General features: G+C 46.2%; 1 protein-coding gene and 1 long non-coding RNA gene across 2 annotated transcripts; one reads left to right on the top strand and one right to left on the bottom strand.

Moving 5' to 3' along the window:
• Positions 1-739: 739 nt before the first annotated feature.
• On the top strand, positions 740-21,216 carry LOC130390427 (coagulation factor VII-like). The gene is made up of 8 exons (XM_056600379.1): positions 740-1,056; positions 1,589-1,749; positions 3,012-3,036; positions 3,324-3,437; positions 18,641-18,778; positions 19,654-19,763; positions 19,845-19,965; positions 20,049-21,216. The coding sequence occupies exons 1-8, from the start codon at positions 999-1,001 to the stop codon at positions 20,648-20,650; spliced, it is 1,329 nt and encodes a 442-aa protein (XP_056456354.1). The 5' UTR covers positions 740-998; the 3' UTR covers positions 20,651-21,216.
• On the bottom strand, positions 6,864-8,567 carry LOC130390428 (uncharacterized). Its single transcript, XR_008896772.1, has 3 exons — positions 7,684-8,567; positions 7,298-7,384; positions 6,864-7,189 (listed from the first exon to the last, which is right to left on the bottom strand). It is a non-coding gene; the product is annotated as an uncharacterized LOC130390428 (long non-coding RNA).
• Positions 21,217-24,067: the final 2,851 nt, after the last annotated feature.

Below are 24,067 nucleotides of genomic sequence, written 5' to 3' on the forward strand. Positions count from 1 at the left end.
GCCCCCTAGTGTGTAGCGTAGCTCAGCCTAGCGTAGCATAGCCTAGCTTGTCTCTGACGTGTGCCCCCGGCCCCCTAGTGTGTAGCGTAGCTCAGCCTAGCCTAGCGTGGCATGTCTGTGACGTGTGTCCCCCAGTGTTCACGGGGCGGTACACGACCCACCAGTTGTTAGGGTTATGACATGTACTGCCCCATATTAGGATTATAATATGTACTGCCCCATTGTAGGATTATAATATGTACTGCCCCATTGTAGGATTATAATATGTACTGCCCCATTGTAGGATTATAACACGTACTGCCCCATTGTAGGATTAAAACATGTACTGACCCATGTTGGGATTATAACATGTACTGCCCCATGATAGGATTATAACATGTACTTCCTGATGTTAGGATTATAACATGTACTGCCCCACGATAGGATTATAACATGTACTGCCCCATGATAAGATTATAACATGTACGGCCCCATGTTAGGATTATAACATTTAGCCTCTGTCCTCCCCAGCTCCACGACGGGGGGGTCATGGACTCTGGACCAGTCAATCATTGATCGGGTCCAGCTGAACTATTGATCAGGATCCTGATCATGTGGGATGCAATGATCGGATGTTGATGTCGTTGGTCGGTCCAAAGGGTGCTGTTGACATACTAATACTGTGTGTGTGTGTGTGTGTGTGTGTGTGTGTGTGTGTGTCATGTAGGAGGAGGGTCGACCTCAGATATTGATCCACTGGTCAGAGAATTGGTCACTTCTAACAGCTCCCTGCCAGACTCCTGGTACTGCTCTCCGTAGTACTGCCCTCTGTCTTGGTACTCTCTGTAGTACTGCTCTCTGTACTGTACTCTATATACTACATTTAACAGACGCTGTTATCCAAAGCGACCTGCAATCCGTCCATTGGTCAGTGTTCCTGTTGTTCTGTGTGGTTCTACCCTCCAGTCCGTCCATTGGTCAGGGTTCCTATTGTTCTGCTGGGTTCTACTGTAGAAATCATGCTGCTCAGAGCCGTGTGTCTGCTCTGGGCTCTCACCAGCCCCGCCACCGCCGCTGGTAAGACCCTCAATTAGTAACTCCAACTCTAACTAGTGAACTCTAACTCTAACTAGTAACTCTAACTCTAAGTAGTAACTCCAACTCTAACTAGTGAACTCTAACTCTAACTAGTGAACTGTAACTCTAACTAGTGAACTGTAACTCTAACTAGTAACTCTAAATCTAACTCTAGTAGCTTAGCCTAGCGTGTCTCTGACGCGTGTTCCCGGCCCCTAGCGTAGCGTGTCTCTGACGTGTGTCCCCGGCCCCCTAGTGTGCAGCGTAGCTCAGCCTAGCATAGCGTAGCATAGCCTAGTGTGTCTCTGACGTGTGTCCCAGGACCTTAGTGTGTAGCGTAGCTCAGCCTAGCGTAGCCTAGCCTAGCCTAGCATGTCTCTGACGTGTGTTCCCGACCCCACGCGTAGTGTAGCCTAGCGTGTCTCTGACGTGTGTCCCCGGGCCCCTAGTTTGTAGCGTAGCTCAGCCTTGCGTAGCCTAGCCTAGCCTAGCCTAGCATGTCTCTGACGTGTCTCCCGACTCCCGCCCCCAGTGTTCGCCCACCGGTCCGCAGCCCACCAGCTGCTCCGTATCCGCAGGGCCAACACAGGCTTCCTGGAGGAGCTGAAGGCCGGAAACATTGAGAGGGAGTGCATGGAGGAGATCTGTGACTACGAGGAGGCCCGCGAGGCCTTCGAGAACGACGACCAGACCGTGAGTCCCATGTTAACATGTAACATGTTAAGGGTTATAACATGTACTGCCTCATGTTAAGATTATAACATGTACTGCCCCATGTTAGGAGTATAACATGTACCATGTTGGGGTCACAACATGTACTGCCCCATGTTATAACATGTACTGCCCCATGTTAGGATTATTACATGTACCACGTTAAGATCATAAAATGTACTGCCCCATGTTAGGATTATAAATTGTACTGCACCATGTTAAGATTATAACATGTACTGCCCCATGAAAGGATTATAACATGTACTACCCTATGTTAAGATTATAACATGTGCTTAAGATTATAACATGTACTGCCCCATGAAAGGATTATAACATGTACTGCCCGGGAGCGTGTCTATGTTCCCCGGGTCCTATGTTCCCCTCTGTGTATGAGACTGGGGAACATAGGACCCTTTTTTTTTAAAAGGGTCCTATGATCTGCGCTTTTCTCAAAAAGGGTCCTATGTTCCCCGATATGTATGTGACCGGGTAACATAGGACCCTTTTTCAAAAAAAGGTTCTACGTTCCCCTATGTTCTATGTCTGTTACTTTTTCCACCATTACTGCCAAATTCCGGCCGAGATAACTACCATTGCTTGTCTTTACCTTTTGTGGAAGAGTGAGAGACGTCGGAGAACCTGACGCAGTCTATTCAAACGCCGGTAAACAAACCCCGAGAAGCCCAATCCCTACGAGAGCTCCCCGCGCTACGGCCATCCGGAGGCGCACAGAGCTTTTGGCCGTGATATTATTATACAATTATATTATATTACATGCTATTATATAAAGAGCTCCGGGGGTCGCAAACGGCAAAAATCACTTTCTCCTCAATGCTGCAGTTCACCCCGGACTGCACTGCACTGAGTTGGCCGGTTGAACGCTGATTGGCTGTTACGTTACACATGTCACTCAGTGGCCACGCTGTTGAACGCCGATTGGCTGTCATCACGCGAATGGGTCCTATGTTCCCCGAGCGGGGAACATAGGACCCTTTTCTAAAAGAAAGGTGGGGATGAACATAGGGATGACCCCTACTGCCCCATGTTAGGATTATAACATGTGCTGCCCCATGAAAGGATTATAACATGTACTGCCCCATGTATGGATTATAACATGTACTGCACCAGTTCTTCGTAAACTTATGTTTCATAACGCATACGTCATAATGCTTGTTTTGGACTCCATTTTGTGTGTTGCTGATGCTGATGCTAACGCTACGGTGCTCCCGCCCTGTGCTCCTCAGAGGCAGTTCTGGCAGAGCTACACCGGTGAGCAGCCTCTGTCCTCCCCAGCTCCACACTCTGGACCAGTCCATCATTGATCGGGTCCAGCTGAACTATTGATCATGATTCCAATCATGTGGGATGCATGTACTGATCGGATGTTGATGTCTTTAGTCGACCAAAGGGTGGTGTTGACATCCAAACACTGTGTGTGTGTGTGTGTGTGTGTGTGTGTGTGTGTGTGTGTGTGTGTGTGTGTGTGTGTGTGTGTGTGTGTGTGTGTGTGTGTGTGTGTGTGCCTGTTTCTGTTTCTGTCTTTGTGTGTGTGTCAGCCCGGGACCCCTGTGCTGCAAAGCCCTGTCTGAACAACGGTACCTGCGTCCCGCTGGACTCCTCCTACCGGTGCAGCTGTAGTGAGGGCTTTGAGGGCCGCGACTGCCAGACAGGTACACAACGATACACAAAGCTACCCACGCTACACAACACTACACAACGCGACACAACGCGACTGTGAAAATGAGTTTCCTTGATGCACAATGTGGTTGATAAAGTGCATATTTTTACTTAAATGTGCCATGGCATAAAAATCTCACTTTATGATGTTTTCTAACATAAATATGAGTTCCCCTAACCTGCCTATGGTCCCCCAGTGGCTAAAATTTGTGTTCGGTGTAAAACGATCACTAGGTGTTCTGCTCGCCTTTGAAAAAAATGAGGCTCAATCACGCTGAATTGGATGTGGTTTCATATGTCGTCACATAGCACCTAAGCTCCTCCCCTCTACTCTGCCTGGCCCGCCCAGAGAATTTAGCCCGCCAATGAGACACGGCCGTGCGAGCGCCACATGTGTGTGTGTGTGTGAATACACACACTGTAACGCAATTGTTTTTTGTCGGTTCTTTGACGTCTCTTGTATTTCCACAACGAGACTGTAGTGGGGATGCCATGGTTGAGAAGGAATTGGGGGAAAGGAACTTTGGCTTTGACTCCCTGAAGTACATGAACTGCGACATGCCGCCGGTTGCCGCGAAGCACCACCGCCGCGAAGCACCACCGCCCGGCAGCCGGCAGCCGGCAGCCGGCAGCAGGCAGAGCGCGGTTCAGTCTACTTAAGATTGATGTGAAAGTGGAAGAACAAGAGACGTCGGAGAACCCAACCAAGTCGTTTCTGATTCATAATATCATCTGGAGGCGCACACAGCTTTTGGCCGTGATAATATGTAGTTTTTGATATAGATATCTATGTATTATATGATATTATAGAGCTCCAGGACTGTAACGCAAGTGTTGTACACTTCCTTGTTATTTGGATAACCGTTCTGCTTTTGGTGTTATGGCGCATAACACGTCGGACTCTCGTCTCTGGTATTTCTACAACGAGACTCGTGGTGGGGGTTATCTCAGCCATGGTTGAGAATGAATTATGGGAAAGGAACTTTGGCTTTGACTCCCTCAAGAACATGAACCACGACATGGAGGAGAAAGGGATTGTTCTCGGCGAATGTCTCCCGCTTGAGCCCCGCTTCCCACTGCCGAGGGACCACCGCCTCGGCGCTGCAGGAGGCGGAGGTTCCTATGCGCTGCCCGGCAACAATCCCTTTCTCCTCCATGTCGCGGTTCAGTCTACTTCAGATTGATGTGGACGTGGAAGAACGTTTGAGATTCATAATATCGGCTCACACAGCTTTTGGCCGGGATAATATATATTATATGATATAGATATCTATGTATATGATATTATTTAGATATAGAGCTCCAGGACTCCCCTGTGTTCTAGAATATTTACAGAACAAGTAAATATTTGTTCTGTAAATAGTTAAACGTAGGAACGCGTTACGGTGGAATCAGGCCGTTACGGCAACGTTACGGCAGCGGCACGTCTTGGCCACGGTCACCGCAGCAGATAGGTTCCACTCTAATCAATGAGACCATTTCCACAGGGCGCGGCTGCGGAACGTCTCAGCAACGTCCCAGGAGCGGCTCGCCGTGCCGCAGCGCTATCATTCCGTAGCATTTCTATTTTTGCCGCAAGCCGTTGCTGAACCGCGTCAATTTCAACAGAGCAGATCGATCAGGGCAGGAAGTGAAAAAGTAAAAGCCATAGAGCATTCCGCTCAATTTTCAAAATAAAACACAATAAATAAAACACCAACATTATTACGTCATGACCGGTGGCACCAGGTCAGCAGTCAATCAATCAAAGGGTCTCAAATCATCCTTTTTCTAAGAACAATGTCAGAAAGGACAAAGCCTGGCATTTAATTGCAGTAGTTTTGGGAGTGGAAGGTGAGTACATTAGGTTTAGGATTATCGCGGGATCTCGTGATCTCGCGGGAATACGGCTGGCTCGCAAGCAGGGGCGTTGCTAGACCTAGAGTTTTACTGGGGCACAGGCCCCCAACTGCCAATATATATATTTTTTTTACGTGTGCACAATATGAAATAGATGGATACAGAAGGCAATGTGCGAGCTTCAAAATCATTGTCACTGTCATACTGTAGGCTATATTAAAGCACTGGTAAAGGTAAAGACGCAAAGATGGATTCATGAGTACACTGAAAAAAATATGGAGCTGGGTTTACTTAAAAAAACTTTGTACACCCATTGCACACAGAAATACTAAGTAAATTTAACACAGCAAATCTTTAAGTAAAATTTACTTGCATCTCCTTAAAGCTTTTATTAGCAATACCAAAGTAATGTTTGCCTATGAAGGCAAGTATTTTTTACTTAGTTATATTTTGATTAAGAATTACTGGTAAAAATCTAGTACACGATTTCCACATAAAAACTCCAAGTAAATGTTAAAAATGGGCACACCTAAATCTCCGCCCCCCCCCCCCCTACATGAAAATATAAAATCATAAGATATAAAAAAAGCAGAAACAAAAATAATGAGCAGAATGCAAGCGTTGGTGAGTGGAATTTAGTAAATGGACCTATAAGTACTAGGGGTGAAACGGATCAGTGTTTTTGGGCCTCGGTTTCGGATACGGTTCGGATTAGGATCATGTCCGTGATAGTAAATAGGCGGACTTTTTTTTGACGGAGGGTTTGGGGGAGAAACACAAAAATGAATGAGACCCACAGGCTATTTGCAATGTGTTAATTGACTGCAATCAGACAACTTGCAAGGCTTTTTTGTGCAATAAATGTTCCCCTAAATGCATTTGAAAACATGGTGCACTGAGTGTAACATGTAAGGGATAACGGCCGACGAGGCTTAGAACTCTGGCGACGAGCGCAGCATGAAGCCAGAGTTGCCTCTACCTGTCCATTATTTCCATCGAACCGGTCGACCTCGAAGGCCGTTATCCCGCTTATCACCCGTTTGTATTTATCTCCCGTATATTTAGAATATAATTGTATCAATTACTTTCTTTAAATTTAGGAATCGTGCGCTTGAAAAGCCCAGTTTGTTTTGAACGCTGACAGGCTGAAGGGAGGGGCGGGAAAAGCATCATTGGCTCGGCAGCACTGGAGAGAATGCATTCCGCTGGGTCCTAAACACCCTTTTGTATCGGACGTAGGCTACAGTAGGCAAAATACGCTACATAAGGCAATGCCTTCATGAAACCGAAATCCGCGGATCTCCAGAATGCTCCGAACTGTGGTAAACGAACCGAACGGATTCGGATACAATTCGAATCCGCTGCAGGCCTAATAAGTACACAGTAATAAAATTCAAAGTCAAGAAAGAATGCAAATCTTTAAAAAAAAAAAAAAAAGCCACCAACCTGTACAGGTCCATTTTTACATACTGTAATTCAAGTCATGAAACAAACCTACACTAAAGAACAAGGTGCATAACTAAAAGCCTTTCATGAACAACTTCGCAATTAAGTCAATTGCATCTGCTGCACGAGCTGTAGTCACATTTCCCTTTTACTGTAACAGTTTCCTTCTCAGAGAATCCACTTTGGGGGAGAACTTTAAATCATCCAACTCCAAAAGCAACTTTTGAAACACTTCAAATGTGTATTTCAATTTTGGAGGATAACTGAGATTCAGTGAGTACACAAAGCCCATGAGCAGAATGCAAGCATTGGTGAGTGTTTTACAACCACCCAATACCTCTGTACCATCAACCACAATGATGACATCAGTTGGGGGGGCACCCTCTGCAGCACTGCCCAGCACAAGGATCTTGATCACACCGTCTTTGATGTCTTGTTCGATGACATCCTTGGAAACATCCTGCTAAACACAACACAAAGAAGTGCCATAGTGGTCAAAAACTGCACAACCCACACATCCCAATACTTCAACTGCTGCCATTTTAAAAGGGGTAGGATACACACACACCTGGTAGTCCTTAATGAGCTCCTCTGTCGATTCTCCCAGGAAATGGATCAGACAACGGATGACCGCATCATGGCTATCGATCTGTTGCTGTATAAAAACAAGATAATAAGACATAAATAACTTCAATGCTCAAAAAATTAAGGGAACACCAACACAACGAAACACTGTTACGAGTCAATTATACTTCTGTGAAATCAGCCTGTCCACTTGGGAAGTTAGCCATGTCTCAAGGGGTGGAATGATGGACTTAAGTAAAAGAAAGCAAAATGCTAACAGCACATCTGACTGACTGGGAGGACGCACAAAGCTCAGAGAGATATGGCTCAGCTCGTCTCAATTCAGAGAACACCACCTTTCATGAAGGAAGTACAGTGGACTGTTCCTACCTGATTGAGTGACTCCAACACACTTTTTATTTTTGTGCCTGAAGTCCCACCCTTTGTCTTGAAAACAGTCAGGAGTTTTGGAGTGTAGAAATCCATCAAAAAGGTTCGGTCCAGGTTGATAGTTGTGATCCTGTTGAACTCCTTCACCTAAAAAACAAACAAACAAAGACACAAAGCACACAACACAAAGGCACACACATTGAAATGAAAAAGCTTTAAAATGGCACATATTATGTGAATGTTTTTACAAGCTCATATTTTAACTTCTACTTATTATTGTATTTATGTACCAGTTGATTTCATATAATTGTGTGTATATACATTTAAAAGCTACATCAATGGATTTAAGACCCTCCAAATGATTTTACTTCAAAATATCTAATGACCTACTAACTGCCATGAAAGTTTGGCACAAGCGTTCACGTTTACCTGAGATTCGTAGAAAAGGGCAGGCCATCTCTCCATGACATCTGGGACAGCAGGCATCTGGTTGACAACCTCCAACCGCCGATATGGAAAGGTCTTCTCCATTTTCTCACTGATAATCTTGTTGTTGTTGGTCTTTTTCACTTCTGTGAGTAGAACCACCCTCTCTTCTTCCATTGTTTCTTTTGTTTCTCCATGTGGCAATGGCGGCAAATAATTTACTTCAGCCTTTTTGGGTCTTTTGAGGCCTTTGGGACGGGAAGTCATCTTTCTTGAAGAGTTCACCTCTAGCTCTGGACAGGCAATTTGGAGCCCTCTTACTTTTGCCCGATAATTGGCCATTTTATACTTGATTCTTTGTTGCCATCCATACATGCCATTGAATGAGCCTGGCTCTTTGAGGCATGGATACTTCTCAGCCAAGGCCTCAACTACGTGCATCACTTGGATTCCTGTTGGGTAAGCTGTGTATTGAAACATATCTCAGCTAATTTCTCGAGAACGCTTCTTGTCACTTTTGGGTTGTTTAAGAGAGTTCCATTGGCGTTGTAAGCTCGGTTTCCTGCCTCCAGCAAGAGCTGAATTTCAAAGGAAAATGGTGGAATATCGAACTGTCTTGGCCATGGTCGGGAACGGTATGATGCAGGACTTTCATCAGATGATGAAGAAAGCAAAACGGTGTCCTGGGATGCTAAAGATGTGGATGACATGACGTCTGATTCTGGTAAGTTGTCATCTTCTTCTTCCACAGCGCTGAGATTTAAAATGACTGCTTCAACTTGGACAACTTTCAGGGTACCCATGTCTTGCACATCTTCTATAGACGTCAATGTGAAGAACTGACCCCCAAACTCCACATCTTGATACATCAGAGTAAAGCCATCTGGAGTGCTGAATGTGCTCTGGATGACAAGCTTGAGATCCTGTAGAGTACTGGGGATACCTGATGGCAGAAGCAATTTGTGCACTGTATGATCATCAAAAATGATCCGTAGCTTTGCTGGGGTGGACATCTGAGCAGGCAGGAAGACACTGGAAAAAAAAAAAAAAAAAATCCATTGCATATTTAAAAGGGGGTGTTGATGTGGTGTTTTAAGGTAACAACTTGTCGTCCTGCAATAGTGTACATAGCCAGGGGATAGAAATCAAGTAGTTATTTCGGCTCAATTATTTGGAAGTTGCCTGTGTACTCTAGCTCATAGCTCCTGAGGTGCTCATTGTACCATCCATTTAGTAGTTTGACAACAAAGACTATGCTATCCAAAACCAAGATGATCTGAGAAACTTCAGCAAAGTCAGGCAAACCTCCAGTTGAACCATAACACAGCAACATTCCTGGCGCATAGCCTGTACCTGAGATGGCCACCTTGTTTGAGACATGGACCATTGTGATGTTTGGATACTTGCGCAGCACCAAGTCTTTAATGGCCGCATTTAGTACATCTAATGACACTTGTGATGTTTTGGTAACAGACACAGATTGTTTGAATGCACTGTTCTCATGGAGACACAGTGCAACCATGAGTTGGTGTTTTTTGGCGAGGGACAACAGTATGTTCCTAAAACAGCCAGTCTGTCGGACAAATTTTTTGAAAAAGCTGTGCTTCGCTTCGAAGCGCATTGTCCACAAGGCAGACAATGGTCCAAATTCCCTTATGAGCTCAGGATAATGCTCAATGAAGTGGTGTTTGGGAATTGGTTTGTTTTGGGGGAATACATCCAGAAATCTTTGCCGGTGTTCGGCGATCTTGGTGTCCAAGTAACAGATACTTTCCTCTGTGTGAGCTGGAGACATGACTAGCTCCACTATGTCCTTCAGAACCATTAGCACCTGCCATACTGAATCACTCTCAGGTACTCTCAACCCAATCAAAAAAGGCAAAAGACGCAGCAGGCACCAATTTTCATGGGCATTCCCTCCTACTGATCTTTTTGCAGCGAAAGTAGCAGTGACCAAATGTGGGCGATTTGTTCGCTCAGTCCACTTGTAAGGGACCTGAGCAATTAAGTCATTGAATTCCACCAAGGAAAAATACTTGTTCTTGATGAACGCATTCATTGACAATGCCAGCTCTAGGGGAACAACACCCTCAAGAAGGTCGTGTAGCACATCAGGAGGGAAACCAGACGTCACATCAAAATTACACTGCTTTTCAGATAGTGCACACCGTTTTTTCACCCCATAGCACGGACTAAGAGAAGGACTCGATAAAGCTGTTTGAACATGTAAGGTGTGCTGCTCTTCCCTTCTTCGCTGAAAAACTCCTGATCTTACCTCTGTTGTCTGAAACATAGAGCACTCTCCCAGACAGAATCGACAGACATGAGGTCCTGAGAAACTTTCAACAAGTCCTGCCACAGCATGAGCACCCAAATTGTCAGCCACTACGCTCACCACAGTGCCTTTGATCCTTTTCCCAAAACTTGGAATGAAAAGACCATCTTTCTCTAAGCTTTGAAGATCCCGCAATAGTGGCTCTAGCACTGTCTGAAATCCAAACTGTTTGGTGTCACTGGCCTTACAGAGAATGGCTAAGTATATACTCGTCAATGCCGATCTTGCATGTTCTGGGATGTTGCCTAAGACCCAATACACAGCAGTAACTTTGTGTATCTTCCGGGATGTTCCAAGGGGGTTGCAGACTTCAAAGTCGTCAATGTACAGGATAAGACTTAATCTATCCTCATCTGAAGAGAAAAAAATATTTTCTGAAAATGAGACCCATCTTGAAATTACTGATATTTCAATGCCCTGTCCGAGTTCCTTGTAGCAACTAGGTGCTTTTCTGGAGAATTCTTAAGTACCTGTGACAAAGACTGCAGTATAGGAATATATTGGAATGTTTTATTCTCCCTGTTCTTCAGAATGTACTCTTTTGGTTCCACAACTGAAAAATGTGACTTCATATATTGCCTCCTCCTATATGATGTAGTAAAAGGACCATCTTTCCCTACAGCTGAACTAATAGGATGTGACTCACATAAGTTGCTCACCAAATCGCTTAAAAGAGATGAATCAAAGTCATAGTTGTGTTTCTTGAAGGTGGACTCAACAACATGTCTCAAAACTGGTCCAGATGAGGAGCAGGATAAGAACTGTAACTCATCTACAATTTCATCAATGCACTTGTTCGGCACATTGTAACAACTCTCCAACTTTAGAAACAGCAGTCCAAGTCTATCCTTTATAACCTCAGACAAATCCTCACATGGTTCAACAAAAACCTCTGGATCCTGTTCAGAAAACACTGGACAAAAGGTTGAATAGATGTTTGTACTGAAGCTACAGTCTTTGAATACACACTGCACAACTTCAAACCTCTTCAAATGACTGTGTAAATGTTCAAAATACTGTTTCTCTGAAGAGAAGGCCGCTAAATTGCAGCGCTGACAACTGAACGAAACAACCACGTTTGGTGCAACTGATTCCACATGATGACGGGATAGATGGATCTTGAGAGCATTAAACGTCTTAAATGAACAAGGACAATTAGCATATAGGCAAGGTATGGATTGAGTACGGCCACTGTTTCCATGTTTGAGTCTGTAGTGCTTGAAAAGATCAACCCTTCTATTTGAGGCAAAGCTACAACTTTTACACAGCCACCTCATGGTGGGACACCTAGGGCAAAAAAATAAATAGAAACAATTTGTAAAATTACATTGCTGGTGCACATGCATGCATGCATGCACACATGCATGCATGCACACACACACACACACACACACGCGCACACGCACACGCACACGCACACACAACCACACACACAAATCATGCTGTATTGTGAATGACTGTGTGCTCAACTTACCCTTAATAGGGTGCCTGATGAAGCTTAATATTGCATGCTGTATGTTTTTAATTCAGTAAACATGTACAGCACACAAAATGTCAAACTCGGCATGGACTTAGCCTACTAAAATCACAATATCGATGTTTGTGAAGACACATAGCCACGAGGCCAGCGCCATCTTGCTATGATCACAACGGTTAAAAAAATATATAAAATCGGTTTCTAAAGCACCGAATTCATGGCTCAGATAATTCAACTTCTTCAACCCTAACTCCATATAAATTTAACGACTAACACCTGCTATTTATACAAACCCAAGTTGTTTAATATATCCTCAATCAGAGCCGTGCTCTGCTCACTGTTCACTTCAGACGGCTCCACTTCAGACACTTTGCCCAATGTTAAAACAAAGTCTAGGCATAGTCTTTCCCGTAAACCCCGAGCTTAAATAGGTGAACGGTAAATTTTTACTTTGAACTGACTTGAAATTGATGATAACTCTGACCACCAGATATTAGCTAGCCTTGCGATATGGTTGCCATTTCATAAACGGCTACGGCTCTATGTAATTAACTGATAGCACACACTTGGCTTGCTAGCAAATCCACCAGCTAACTAACCACCCGCAAAACAGCTCACCTGATTCCGTTATTGTTAAAATAATAATGATTCCACCCAAAATCACGTCGTAGTTAGTATCACTGTCCTACTTTTAATGCAACAGTGATGACAAATCGCCGCATCAATACCACGAAAACCCAGATACCATCCTATTATCCATGTAGCCATGTAGCCTAGCCTAGCCTTTTCTAGATGCTGCAATATTTCATTAGTCCAAAACGCGTTCAAATGAAGTTGCGAAGCCCGAAAATTGAATTTATTTGTGCTTGCTTACCTTAACCGTGGTGAATGTCCACACTTTCAAAAGCCTGAGAAAGGGAAGCTCCGACGACCAACAGCAACAGAATTGAATGCACCTGGAGTTTAATCCGCGACCACAATGACAAAATCTCACATCGCATCAAAGTCATCAATTTAGAAAGTCAACCGTTGGGGCATGTCTAGAATGTGACGTCACGCCATCGTTCTGTTGGCAAATTTTACTTGAATTTCTGTAGTTAATGTCATGATCACAAAATTGCAGTAATTTTCACAACAGTTATTACGGTTAAATTTACTGAATTTATTTAACTGAATGTGAGGACACTCAATTACACAGAAACTCCAAGCATTACACTGAATTTCACATGACATGTTTGAGTAATTCTCAGAATTGATACATTCATGTAAAAATTACTTGAATTGTCCTCATTGTATTTACAAAGGCAAAAAATCATTTTTTACAGTGTACCGTACAATGATATTTATTTAAACACATACACATCTCAAAGATTTACAAATAAGGTAACTGACAAATAAACAAAAAGTCTCTTTATGACCTTCCTCTTTATCAGGAGAAGTCTACACATCTATATTTATTTAGAAGCTGTGTGGAAACGGCATAATTTTGCCAAAACGACATGGACTAAAAAGGCAAGAAAAAAGGTTTAGAACTAATAGAATTTCGGACTTAAGGTGAGGTGGCTCGTTGCCACCAATCAACCTGGGAAATGTAATAGAACCATCAAACCATCAAATTAAACTAAATAAGGCCATACATTAATGCATAGAGCCTTTTTAAATGATTATTTTTTCCCTATTAGGCTGTATCGCCGTGCTTTCATGGTGGCAAAGCGGTCAATAACTTGGCTTTGACTCACTTTACATAGTTGCTCCCTTTCAATGGATAAAAGAGAAAGTTGGTGAAGCCTTCCTTGCCCCATTGTTGACCTAAGCCAGGTGTGGAGCCTTCTCAACACACTGAAAGATCGCTCACAACTACAACTGTTCACAGGAATTGTGAGTGCTATCTGAATTAGCTGTGTCAGTGTTGGGAACATTTTTGGATCCAGTATGTTAAAAACACCCTGTATATCCATAGTTTCCTTTTTGGTGTTAAGGAAGTTTTTGGCCACTAAAACTTCCTCAGGTTTTAGGTCAACACTGTAATGATCTACCAGACCATGGAGGTGCTCTTGAGAGAAAAATAAATCTGACTGGGGATTACAAGCCTGAACACCTCTAAGAACTTGACTGTTGACTGATGAAAATCGCTGCTCAATTTCACTCACCATCCTGTCCAGGCATGGTAGATACAGGTTTCTTTTTAAACATTCTGAATCACCAAGGTCACTCACTGCACCACATCTAGATTCCACTAGATAATCATCCAAGCGTTTCTGCTTCTGCCTTGCCTGTCTGGTACATGTTTCTGGAATCTCATTTGCTGCACAGAAGGTCTTTACTGTAATATACAGTTTAGCAGCATCCTCATCTGTGCGCATCTGTTTAAGAGTTACGCAAACAGCTCCATTATATTCTACAGCCTTTGCCAGGTCCACTGTTTCACTCTGGAGATATTTGTGCAGATTCTCAGTCACAGACAGCAAAGTCTTAAACACCATGAGCTTATACACAGTGGAGAATGCACTGAGTTTAACGTGTAGCCCCACTGCATTGGCAGCCTTTATGCCAGAAAGGCACTCTAGAAGAGCAGGGTAGTTCTCCAGAACTGCATTTACAGAACGCAACTGGCATGACCAGCGGGTCTTTGACAGCTGCACAAGTTCAGATGGTTGCAATCCCAACCTATTTTGAACATCCCTGAATTTGTGATGATTTACCAGTGAAGTGCTGAAAAATGAGTATAGACTCTGCAATGTGTCAAATAAATCACTGGCTTCTGGCACTGCATGACAGGTGTGGCAGAGCACCAAGTTTAATTGATGCGCATAGCAGTGCACATAAATGGCCTCTGGGTGCTTGTCCCTGAATTTTGCTTGGACACCTCCAACAGCACCACTCATTACTGCCGCCCCATCATAGGCCTGTGCAACACACTTCACATGTGTAATGCCATCATGAACTAGCTGTTCTTCAATGGCTGCAGTTATGCTCTCTGCATCGAATTTTCTCAATTCCCTCATGGCCAGCAAACTCTCCTTTACTCTACCCTCAGTTACGTAGCGGACACATATAGCCAACTGCTCGGTGTTGCCATCTCTGGCTTCATCTGCCATGATCGAAAACATTCCACAATTTCTTAACTCCTTGAAAATGCTTGCTGTTATCTCCTTCGCATAGCACTCAATTATTTCATTTTGCGATGAAGGTGATAAGTAGGTGCAGTGGGATGGGGCTGAATATGACTGGAGGAAAGGATCAAACTGCTTTAAATATTCAAAGCACTCCAGAAAATTCCCCTTATTGCTACTAGATGTCCCCTCATGGAATGTTTTGCTTTGCTAGCAATTGTGGTGGCCACAATGCACCGCATGTATTCTCGCCTATTTCTGATTTCAGCCTCATTTGCTGAATGTAACTGGTCAACCACACTCCCATGGGAGACACTTGATTTAAAACTGTGACATGACACCATGCTTGCTTTATGGGCTGGTGTTTTCTCATGCTCTCTGAAGAGATCAAGAGCTTTCTTCCAATTAGTCAAACCAGTGCTAACAAAGGTGTCATGTTTTACATTTTTCCCAAACATTCTGCATGAAAAACAGAAACCTGCATCTCTTGTCACAGAGTACTCCAACCAAGAAAAATGTGCAAACCAGCTGGAATTGAACGATCGTTTTTTCAACCCGAACCAGTGCTGTGGGTATTGGGCCATACATTTGGACCATCACATATCTCCCCTAGGTCACAGATATCCTCCTCCATATTCTGAATAGTTTTGCGTCTAGCCCCCAACATGTCCTCATCCGATCCTTGCCTGTCTCTCTCCTCCTCCTCCCCCTGCCTGGCCCTGGACCCCCCAGCCTGTGCTCTTTCTCCCCTCTCTCCTCCTGCTCTTCCTTCTTCTCCTCCTCCTCCTCCTCCTCCTCCTTCTATTCCTTCTCCTTCTATTCCTTCTCCTCCTCCTTCTCCTCCAGCACTCTGCCCCTCAATCAGTGTAGCAGCCACTAGCCAGAAACATCCAAACACATAGGCCTAAGTATACTCACTGCATGCATTTCATAGGCTTTCCTAATTAACAACAGGGAAGCTTACCCTTTTCAGTATAGACAAAACTGAATAGGCAAAAATAAACCATTGATCAAATCACAGCACATCACACTAGCAATTGTTGGCTATTACCAGCATAAATATTAATGTTGACGTTAATGTGGGCAATTATCATACCTCCCTCGTCCTCATCTCTCCTCACTGCTCCTCTCCCTCTGCCCGTAAAGAATTTTCTGATGTCCATCTGAATCGTTTTTCAGAAGGCGAATGTATAGTTTTACAGGACAGCTTCACAAAACAAATGCCTATACTTTTACAGGACTCTCAAGTTTTGAAGACAGACAATTTTTCATTCATTATTCATTTCCGCGTGTGTGCGTGCACGCATGGTGTGTGTGTGTGTGTCTGTGTACTATAAAACTTCAGGCTACAGACGCTCAGTATTGAAAAACTGGTGCTAATTATGTGGGCAAAATTAACAGCAATCAAGTTGTCATTGTTTGTGTCAAACAAGTTGTGAATTTGTTGTTACGTTAAAACAGGAGATGACTTACTCTGTGCTGTTTCCAGCTCCCGCGGTTTCCAACGAAACATTCAGAGTTACGTGGACGAATCCGGAAATAACAGTTTTTTTTCATTGGTTGTTGCATTAAATCTTACCCAGATACAGTAGTGCTATTTTCTGATTGGCTTTTATGTAGCCCCTTTCGTTTTTTGATTGGCTGGTAAGTGGCAGGCTCGACTGAAGACTCCCGAGGCAGCAGGAGATGCACTTGATGAATCTTGCAGATTCCATAGCGAGAGCGGCGCTTCTGCAGATTAATTTAATAATGAATCTGAATTATTTGATCAATGGAATTTTACTGGGGCACTGGAGACTTTTACTGGGGCACGTGCCCCAGTAAAAAGGGGCTGACGACGCCTCTGCTTGCAAGGCAGCGTTGCGCTGCCGTAACGCGCCCGGTGGAAATGCAAGCAGGGCAAAGTCGCGGCCAAGACGTGCCGCAGTCGTAACGATGCCGTAACGCATCCGGTGGAATCCCCGGGTGAGAGTCCTCAGCCATTGCTTTCTTCTGCCACTACTGTTTTGTCAAGGCTTGGCAATAGCTCCCCACAAGGCTCACGACAGCAACAAGGAGTTGCCGAGCTATTCCTCCTTCAGGCTCTGGCCAACCCCACAGGACAGCATTTGAACTCCACCAGTGATCTCTTCTCCTAGCAGGTCTCTTCGTCTACCTGCTCACCTTTCACTGCAGTCGACCTTGAAGCTGCTTGAACAATGTTTTTCGAATGTGGGTCCCCTCCACTCGGCTGGAGGAAACATCCCACCACTGCCACCAAATGTGAAAAAAGAGTTTCCTTGACGCACAATGTTGTTGGTAAAAAGCATATTTTTACTTAAAACAAACAATACCACAACAGTTGATTCACTTGCACAACTCAAGCCTCCCTCCAGTTTAGAACTCTGGCCCTCTTAAGGAGCACCAGAATGGGTGTGGCTCAATTAACCTATGAGCCACAGCTGCAGACTATTACAGGGCTAACAGCCAGACTGGAACATGTGCATCTTTTAAAACATGGCCACACAACGCTACACACCGCAAAACAACGATACACACTCTACACAACACTACACAACGCTACACAACGCTACACACTCTACACAACACTACACATTCTACACAACGCTACACACTCTACACAACACTACACAACACTACACAACGCTACGAAACGCTACACTCTAACACTACAGAACGCTACTCACTCTACACAACACTACACACTCTACACAACGCTAAACAATGCTACACAACGCTACACAACTCTACACAACTCAGGGCCCGGGGGCCAATTGAGGCCTGCAGGATAATATTTTGTGGCCCCCTACTTGACATCAAAATTTAGCCCACTCGCTGTTGTCAAACCCATATTTTTGAGTGGCTTGCGGCGCTTTTTTATCACTTGTGATAGGATGACCAGATGTCCCAGTTTTGCCGGGACAGTCCCAATTTTATGTTGCGTGTCCTGAGTCCCGACAAAAGCCAAAGGACGCTAAAATGTCCCAGGTTCAACCAACCTCTTAGAAATGTGCCCTGTTGTCAGCGATTACATAGCCAACGTGATCTAATTATAGCCCGATCATTAATTTAGATTGGGTCAGATATGCACTTCTTTTTTGTGGAATACTTGATGCGGCCCAGCCTGACCCAGACTCTACCTCCAGCATGCTACACAACTATCTGGCTATTGCCAGACCAAGCTCAATCGTAGATTGCACGTTGGTCTGGGGAAGCTGCCGTAATTTTCTTCAGCACAAGAGGCGTGATCAACGGGCCAAGTTCAGCTGACTGTACGCGATTGGCTGCTTGCCGTCGCTCCACTGTCGTCATTGTGTTAAACCAGCCAATAGCGCGCCAAGGGGAAAAGCCAGCTTGGTGATTGGCTCCCGAAAAAACGTATCGGAAGCAGAAAGAAATGTATTGCTCTTCTCCAGACCTTTGTCTGGAGGGCGAACTCAAATTAGGTTCGGCAGAATGGGACTTGCTACCCAGTCTAACAAAACTACACTCTCTTCACACCATCTCACTCTACACACCACTCCACACTACACTCTCTACACATCACTCAACATCCCCCAGTAACCCCAGTAACCCCAGTAAACCCAGTAACCCCCGCCCCCCCAGCGTTCGAGGACTCCCTGGGGTGTGTGTATCTGAACGGCGGCTGTGAGCAGTTCTGCGACGACTCGGGGCCACGACGCCGCTGCTCCTGTGCTGAGGGTCACAGCCTGGGGCCCGACGGCAGGGCCTGTGTAGCCCACGGTAAGGACCGGGGGGGGCACCGACGGGGGGGCACCGACGGGGGGGCGGGGGGGCACTGTGAGGACCGGTACGAGGGGGAGGGGCTGGGACTGGTACCAGGGGGAGGGACTGGGACTGGTACCAGGGTGAGGGACTGTTGGTACTGGTACAGTGCTGGTATTGGTCCTGGTGGTACTGATCCTGGTGGTAATGGTCCTGGTGGTACTGGTCCTGGTAGTAACAGTACTGGTCCTGGTGGTAACAGTACTGGTGCTGGTGGTAACAGTACTGGTCCTGGTGGTACTGGTCCTGGTGGTAACGGTACAGGTCCTGGTAGTACTGGTCCTGGTGGTACTGGTCCTGGTAGTAACAGTACTGGTCCTGGTGGTAACAGTACCTGTGCTGGTGGTAACAATACTGGTCCTGGTGATACTGGTCCTGGTGGTAACAGTACTGGTCCTGGTAGTAACAGTACTGGTCCTGGTGGTACTGGTCCTGGTAGTAACAGTATTGGTCCTGGTGGTAACAGTACTGGTCCTGGTGGTAACAGTACTTGTCCTGGTGGTAACAGTACTGGTCCTGGTGGTAACAGTACTGGTCCTGGTGGTACTGGTTGTGGTAGTAACAGTACTGGTGGTACTGGTCCTGGTGGTACTGGTACTGGTAGTAACAGTACTGATCCTGGTGGTAACAGTACTGGTCCTGGTGGTAACAGTACTGGTGCTGGTGGTAACAGTACTGGTCCTGGGGGTAACAGTACTGGTGCTGGTGGTAACAGTACTGGTGCTGGTGGTAACAGTACTGGTGGTACTGGTCCTGGTGGTACTGGTCCTGGTGGTACTGGTCCTGGTGATACTGGTCCTGGTGGTAACAGTACTGGTGCTGCTGTGTTCCAGTGGAGTTCCCCTGCGGAGTGGTCCCGGTCCAGAACCAGAGCCAGACCTCTGGGGCCCAGACGCGCCTGGTGGGGAGCAGCCAGTGTCCCCGGGGGGAATGCCCCTGGCAGGTAACCCCAACCCCTGACCTCTGACCCCTGACCCCTCCTCCCTTCTCCTGACCTCTGTCTCTCTCCCTCTCCCCCCCCCAGGTGCTGGTCAGGTACAAAGGGGGGAGTCACTGTGGCGGGGCCCTCATCCGGTCCGACTGGGTCATCACGGCGGCCCACTGTATCCATGGCAAAGACCATAACGACTTCACTGTGGTGGCAGGTGAGCCGTTGCCGGGGGGCGGGCCATGACGCGGGGGTGGGCGGGGCTTGTTGCCGCGGTTTCACCACTCCCCGTCTCCCCAGACATCCACGACCTGGAGGCAGAGGAGGGGCAGAGCCGGGCCGTCTCCATGGCGATCAGCCACCCGGGCTATTCAGCGGTGACGGGGGGGGGCGACGTGGCCCTGCTGCGGCTGGCGAGGCCCCTGGCCCCGGGCCCCGGTGCCGTGGCGCTCTGCCTGCCCCGCCGGGCCCTGGTGCTGAGGGAGCTGCTGGCCACGCGCCACCACACGGCGCTGGGCTGGGGCCGCCGCACCGCCGGGGGCAACACCGGAGCCCCCCAGGGGCCGGCCAGCCCGCTGCTGCGCCGCCTCACGGTGCCGCTGCTCCCGGCGGCGGCGTGCGGCCTTGCCTCGGGCCTCAACGTGACGGGCGGCGCCCTGCTGTGCGCCGGCTACCTGGAGGGGGGCGGGGCCTCTTGTCGCGGGGACGACGGGGGCCCGCTCATCACCCGCTACGGCTCCACCCACTTCCTGCTGGGCGTGGCCGTCTGGGGACGGGGCTGCCCTCAGCCTGGCCATTATGGGATGTACGCCAACATGGCCGACTACGTGGACTGGGTGGAAGACACCCTGAAGGCCCCGCCCACCTCCACCGCAGCCGATGAGAGAGCAACCATCGCTTAGTAGTTCTCTAACCTAAGCTAAACATCTCTAACTAGTGCCTAAACTAACCATCTCTAACAAGTAACTTTAATAACCACCTCTAACCTAAACTAACCATCTCTAACTATAACCTATACTAACCATCTCTAACTAGTACCTAAACTAACCATCTCTAACTAAACTAAACATCTCTAAAAATTCTCTTAACTAACCATCTCTAACCTAAACTAACCATCTCTAACCTAAACTAACCATCTCTAACTAGTACCTAATCTAATGATTTCTAGCTAGTACCTAAACTAACCATCGCTAACTAGTACCTAAACTAACCATCTCTTGCTAGTATCTAATCTAACCATCTCTAACCTAAACTAACCATGTCTAACCTAGTAACTAAACTAACCATTTCTAACCTAAACTAACCATCTATAGCCTCAACCAACCATATCTTACCTAAACCAACCACATCTCACCTACCTAACCTAGTACCTAAACTAACCATCATTAACTAGCACCGGATGAAGATTATTCTCTGTTTTCGAAAAAGAGAATTTGAAAACATAGAAAATGCTCAATAAAATGCTTGTTAAATGAAGAGATTTGTTTTTGAATGTGTGATATAGCACACAACCCCCCCCCCCCTCCCCCCCACACATGCACACACACACACACCGTTGCCAGGGGTTATCCACCCTCCGCTTCTCGTCTTTAGCGCTGCTGCCATGGTTACACATGTCAACATCCTTTTGCTAATGATGCACGGACATAACTCTCTCTCTCTCTCTCTCTCTCTCTCTCTCTCTCTCTCTCTCTCTCTCTCTCTCTCTCTCTGTGTATACAGAATGAATTTTGGACCGTTAACGTTGGTAAGACCTTCAAAATGAAACCAAAGGCAGCGGGATGGGGGTAGGGGGGGGTGTAGTTGATCATATCAGCAAGATAATACTTGATTTAGCAATGAGGGTCGGGGTCCCGGGTCGCATGCGTGAGAACGAATCATGAAAGCACGAACAGATTGATGAGACATTGAAATATTTTATTAATCTGGCATGACACAGAAAATACAAAGATAGCATGCATTTACCATTTCAGTGATATTGAATCTTATTATCGTACACTTGCTCACTAAGCCTCTTCCCTCTTCACCACTTACTGTCAGTGAACGAACAGTGGGAACAAGTGGGAGGAGTCGAGTCTGAGAACCAAGAGACGAACCGGAGAGAAGAATCAGTTCCAATGGCGGTTTTTACACGGGGGCCTACGGGGGCCCCTGCCCCTGTAGACATGTTCCTGGCCCCCCCTGTGACGTTCTACACTGGTAAATTAGAGGGGCACACCCAAACACAGAGCTGCTGCTCCTAGGTGAATTAGAGCTCAGCGACTGCTCTTGGAGAAAGGAGCCACGATTTCTCCAGTTGCAAGAGTCGAAGGCAAGCAAAGAGATTTCATTTCGTAAGGGACTTGTTCTTGCACACAACCGTGTTACTGTAGGTCCTTACACTGATAATGAAATTAGGTTTGTAAATGTCTGGCCTCGATATATTTAGAAATTTAATCACGTCTACTCATCGAAGCAGAAGCGAGTATCCAAATGTTGAATCCTGGCTCGGTCTAGGCTACACAATGTGGTGATGTTAACCACGTATTTTCATCCGTTTTGCCTGTTACATCGGGATAAAAAATACATTTGAGTAAAGAGTAGTAGGCTATCTGGCCATGTTAAGTAGGGAGGGATGGTTATGCAACGAAATGTAATGCATGGCAACGTTTTTCTTCTTTTTTTCTTTTTTCTAGCAGCTATCATGAAATGAGGAAAGAAGAGTAGAACAGGGAAATCTTCTAAAAGGGAAGAACCCAGTTTCTCCACACTGAAACTTAAAATATTTGGAAATTACATTGTTTTTCACTTTGTTGTATCCTGGAGTTTTTTTTCACATTGACACTGTATTTGAACCGTTTTTTTTTTTTATGGCCCTACTGTCACAGCCCGGCTCAAGGGAATGACAAGGAGGAGACCACACATGGTTTTAGTTCAACTATAATTGTATAAAGTGATGCATGTCAATCAGTAATCAGTAATGAGCAACCCAAACCCCTAAACAAACCATACGTCAAAGGAGAGAGCGATCAAGTGGCGGACTCCTACAGTTTACATAGCTGAGGAGCTCAGCCCGCATGGGTGTTATGCTGGGATTCCACCGGACACGTTACAGCCGCGTTACGCCTCGTGCCCACTACCTCCGTCCGTTGACTGATCCCCATTGACTTTGAATGGGGACGGACGCGCAATGCATTGTGGATCCGTCCGTCCGTTGGAGCCTTTGGCTCCGTCAAAAAGTTGAAAAATCGTCAACTTTTTCGGCAGCGACGGATCCGTCATCCAATCAGATTGCGTATGCAAATTTAAGCACTGTGACGCAACTCGGGCTCTGACGATACTGGAAAGCGGGAAAGCGGGAAAGTGCACCGCCAGTCAACGGACGAAAGTGCACCGTCAGTCAACAGACGTGGGAAGGCGTGGCTGACGGATGGGGGAGTAGTCTTTGCAGAGGCATCCGTCAGCCAATCAAATCGCTTCGCCGGGTTCTTCCCGCTTCTTCCTGCTTGTTGGGATGCAAGATGACCCGCTTTCCCGCTTTCCAGTATCGTCAGAGCCCGAGTCGCGTCACAGTGCCTAAATTTGCATACGCGATCTGATTGGATGACGGATCCGTCGCTGCCGAAAAAGTTGAACATTTTTCAACTTTTTGACGGAGCCGAAGGCTCCAACGGAACAGACGGATCCACAATGCATTGCGCGTCCGTACCCATTCAAAGGCAATGAGGATCAGTCAAAGGACGGAGGTAGTGGGAACGAGGCGTAACGCTTCGTGCCCACTGCACCGTCAGTCAACGGACGTGGGAAGGTGTGGCTGACGGATGGGGGAGTAGTCTTTGCAGAGGCATCCGTCAGCCAATCAAATCGCTTCGCCGGGTTCTTCCCGCTTCTTCCTGCTTGTTGCGATGCAAGATGACCCGCTTTCCAGTATCGTCAGAGCCCGAGTCGCGTCACAGTGCTTAAATTTGCATACGCGATCTGATTGGATGACGTATCCGTCGCTGCCGAAAAAGTTGAATATTTTTCAACTTTTTGACGGAGCCAAAGGCTCCAACGGAACGGACGGATCAACAATGCATTGCGCATCCGTCCCCATTCAAAGTCAATGAGGATCAGTCAAAGGACGGAGGTAGTGGGCACGAGGCGTACGGCATCTAGTTAATATATATATCTGTCTATGGCTACGCCCTACTTCATGACGTACCGGATGCAGAAATATTCTTGTTTTTTAGCATTGTTAGCATTGTAGCATCATAAGCGAGAGGTCTGAGCGATAGCAGTCGCATTGTTTACCGACCATGGAAGTAATCCCCCTCTATATGTTTAACAATTATTATTTA

The sequence above is a fragment of the Gadus chalcogrammus genome, chromosome 10, assembly GCF_026213295.1.
Source record: "Gadus chalcogrammus isolate NIFS_2021 chromosome 10, NIFS_Gcha_1.0, whole genome shotgun sequence".
In the NCBI taxonomy this organism is placed as follows: domain Eukaryota; kingdom Metazoa; phylum Chordata; class Actinopteri; order Gadiformes; family Gadidae; genus Gadus; species Gadus chalcogrammus.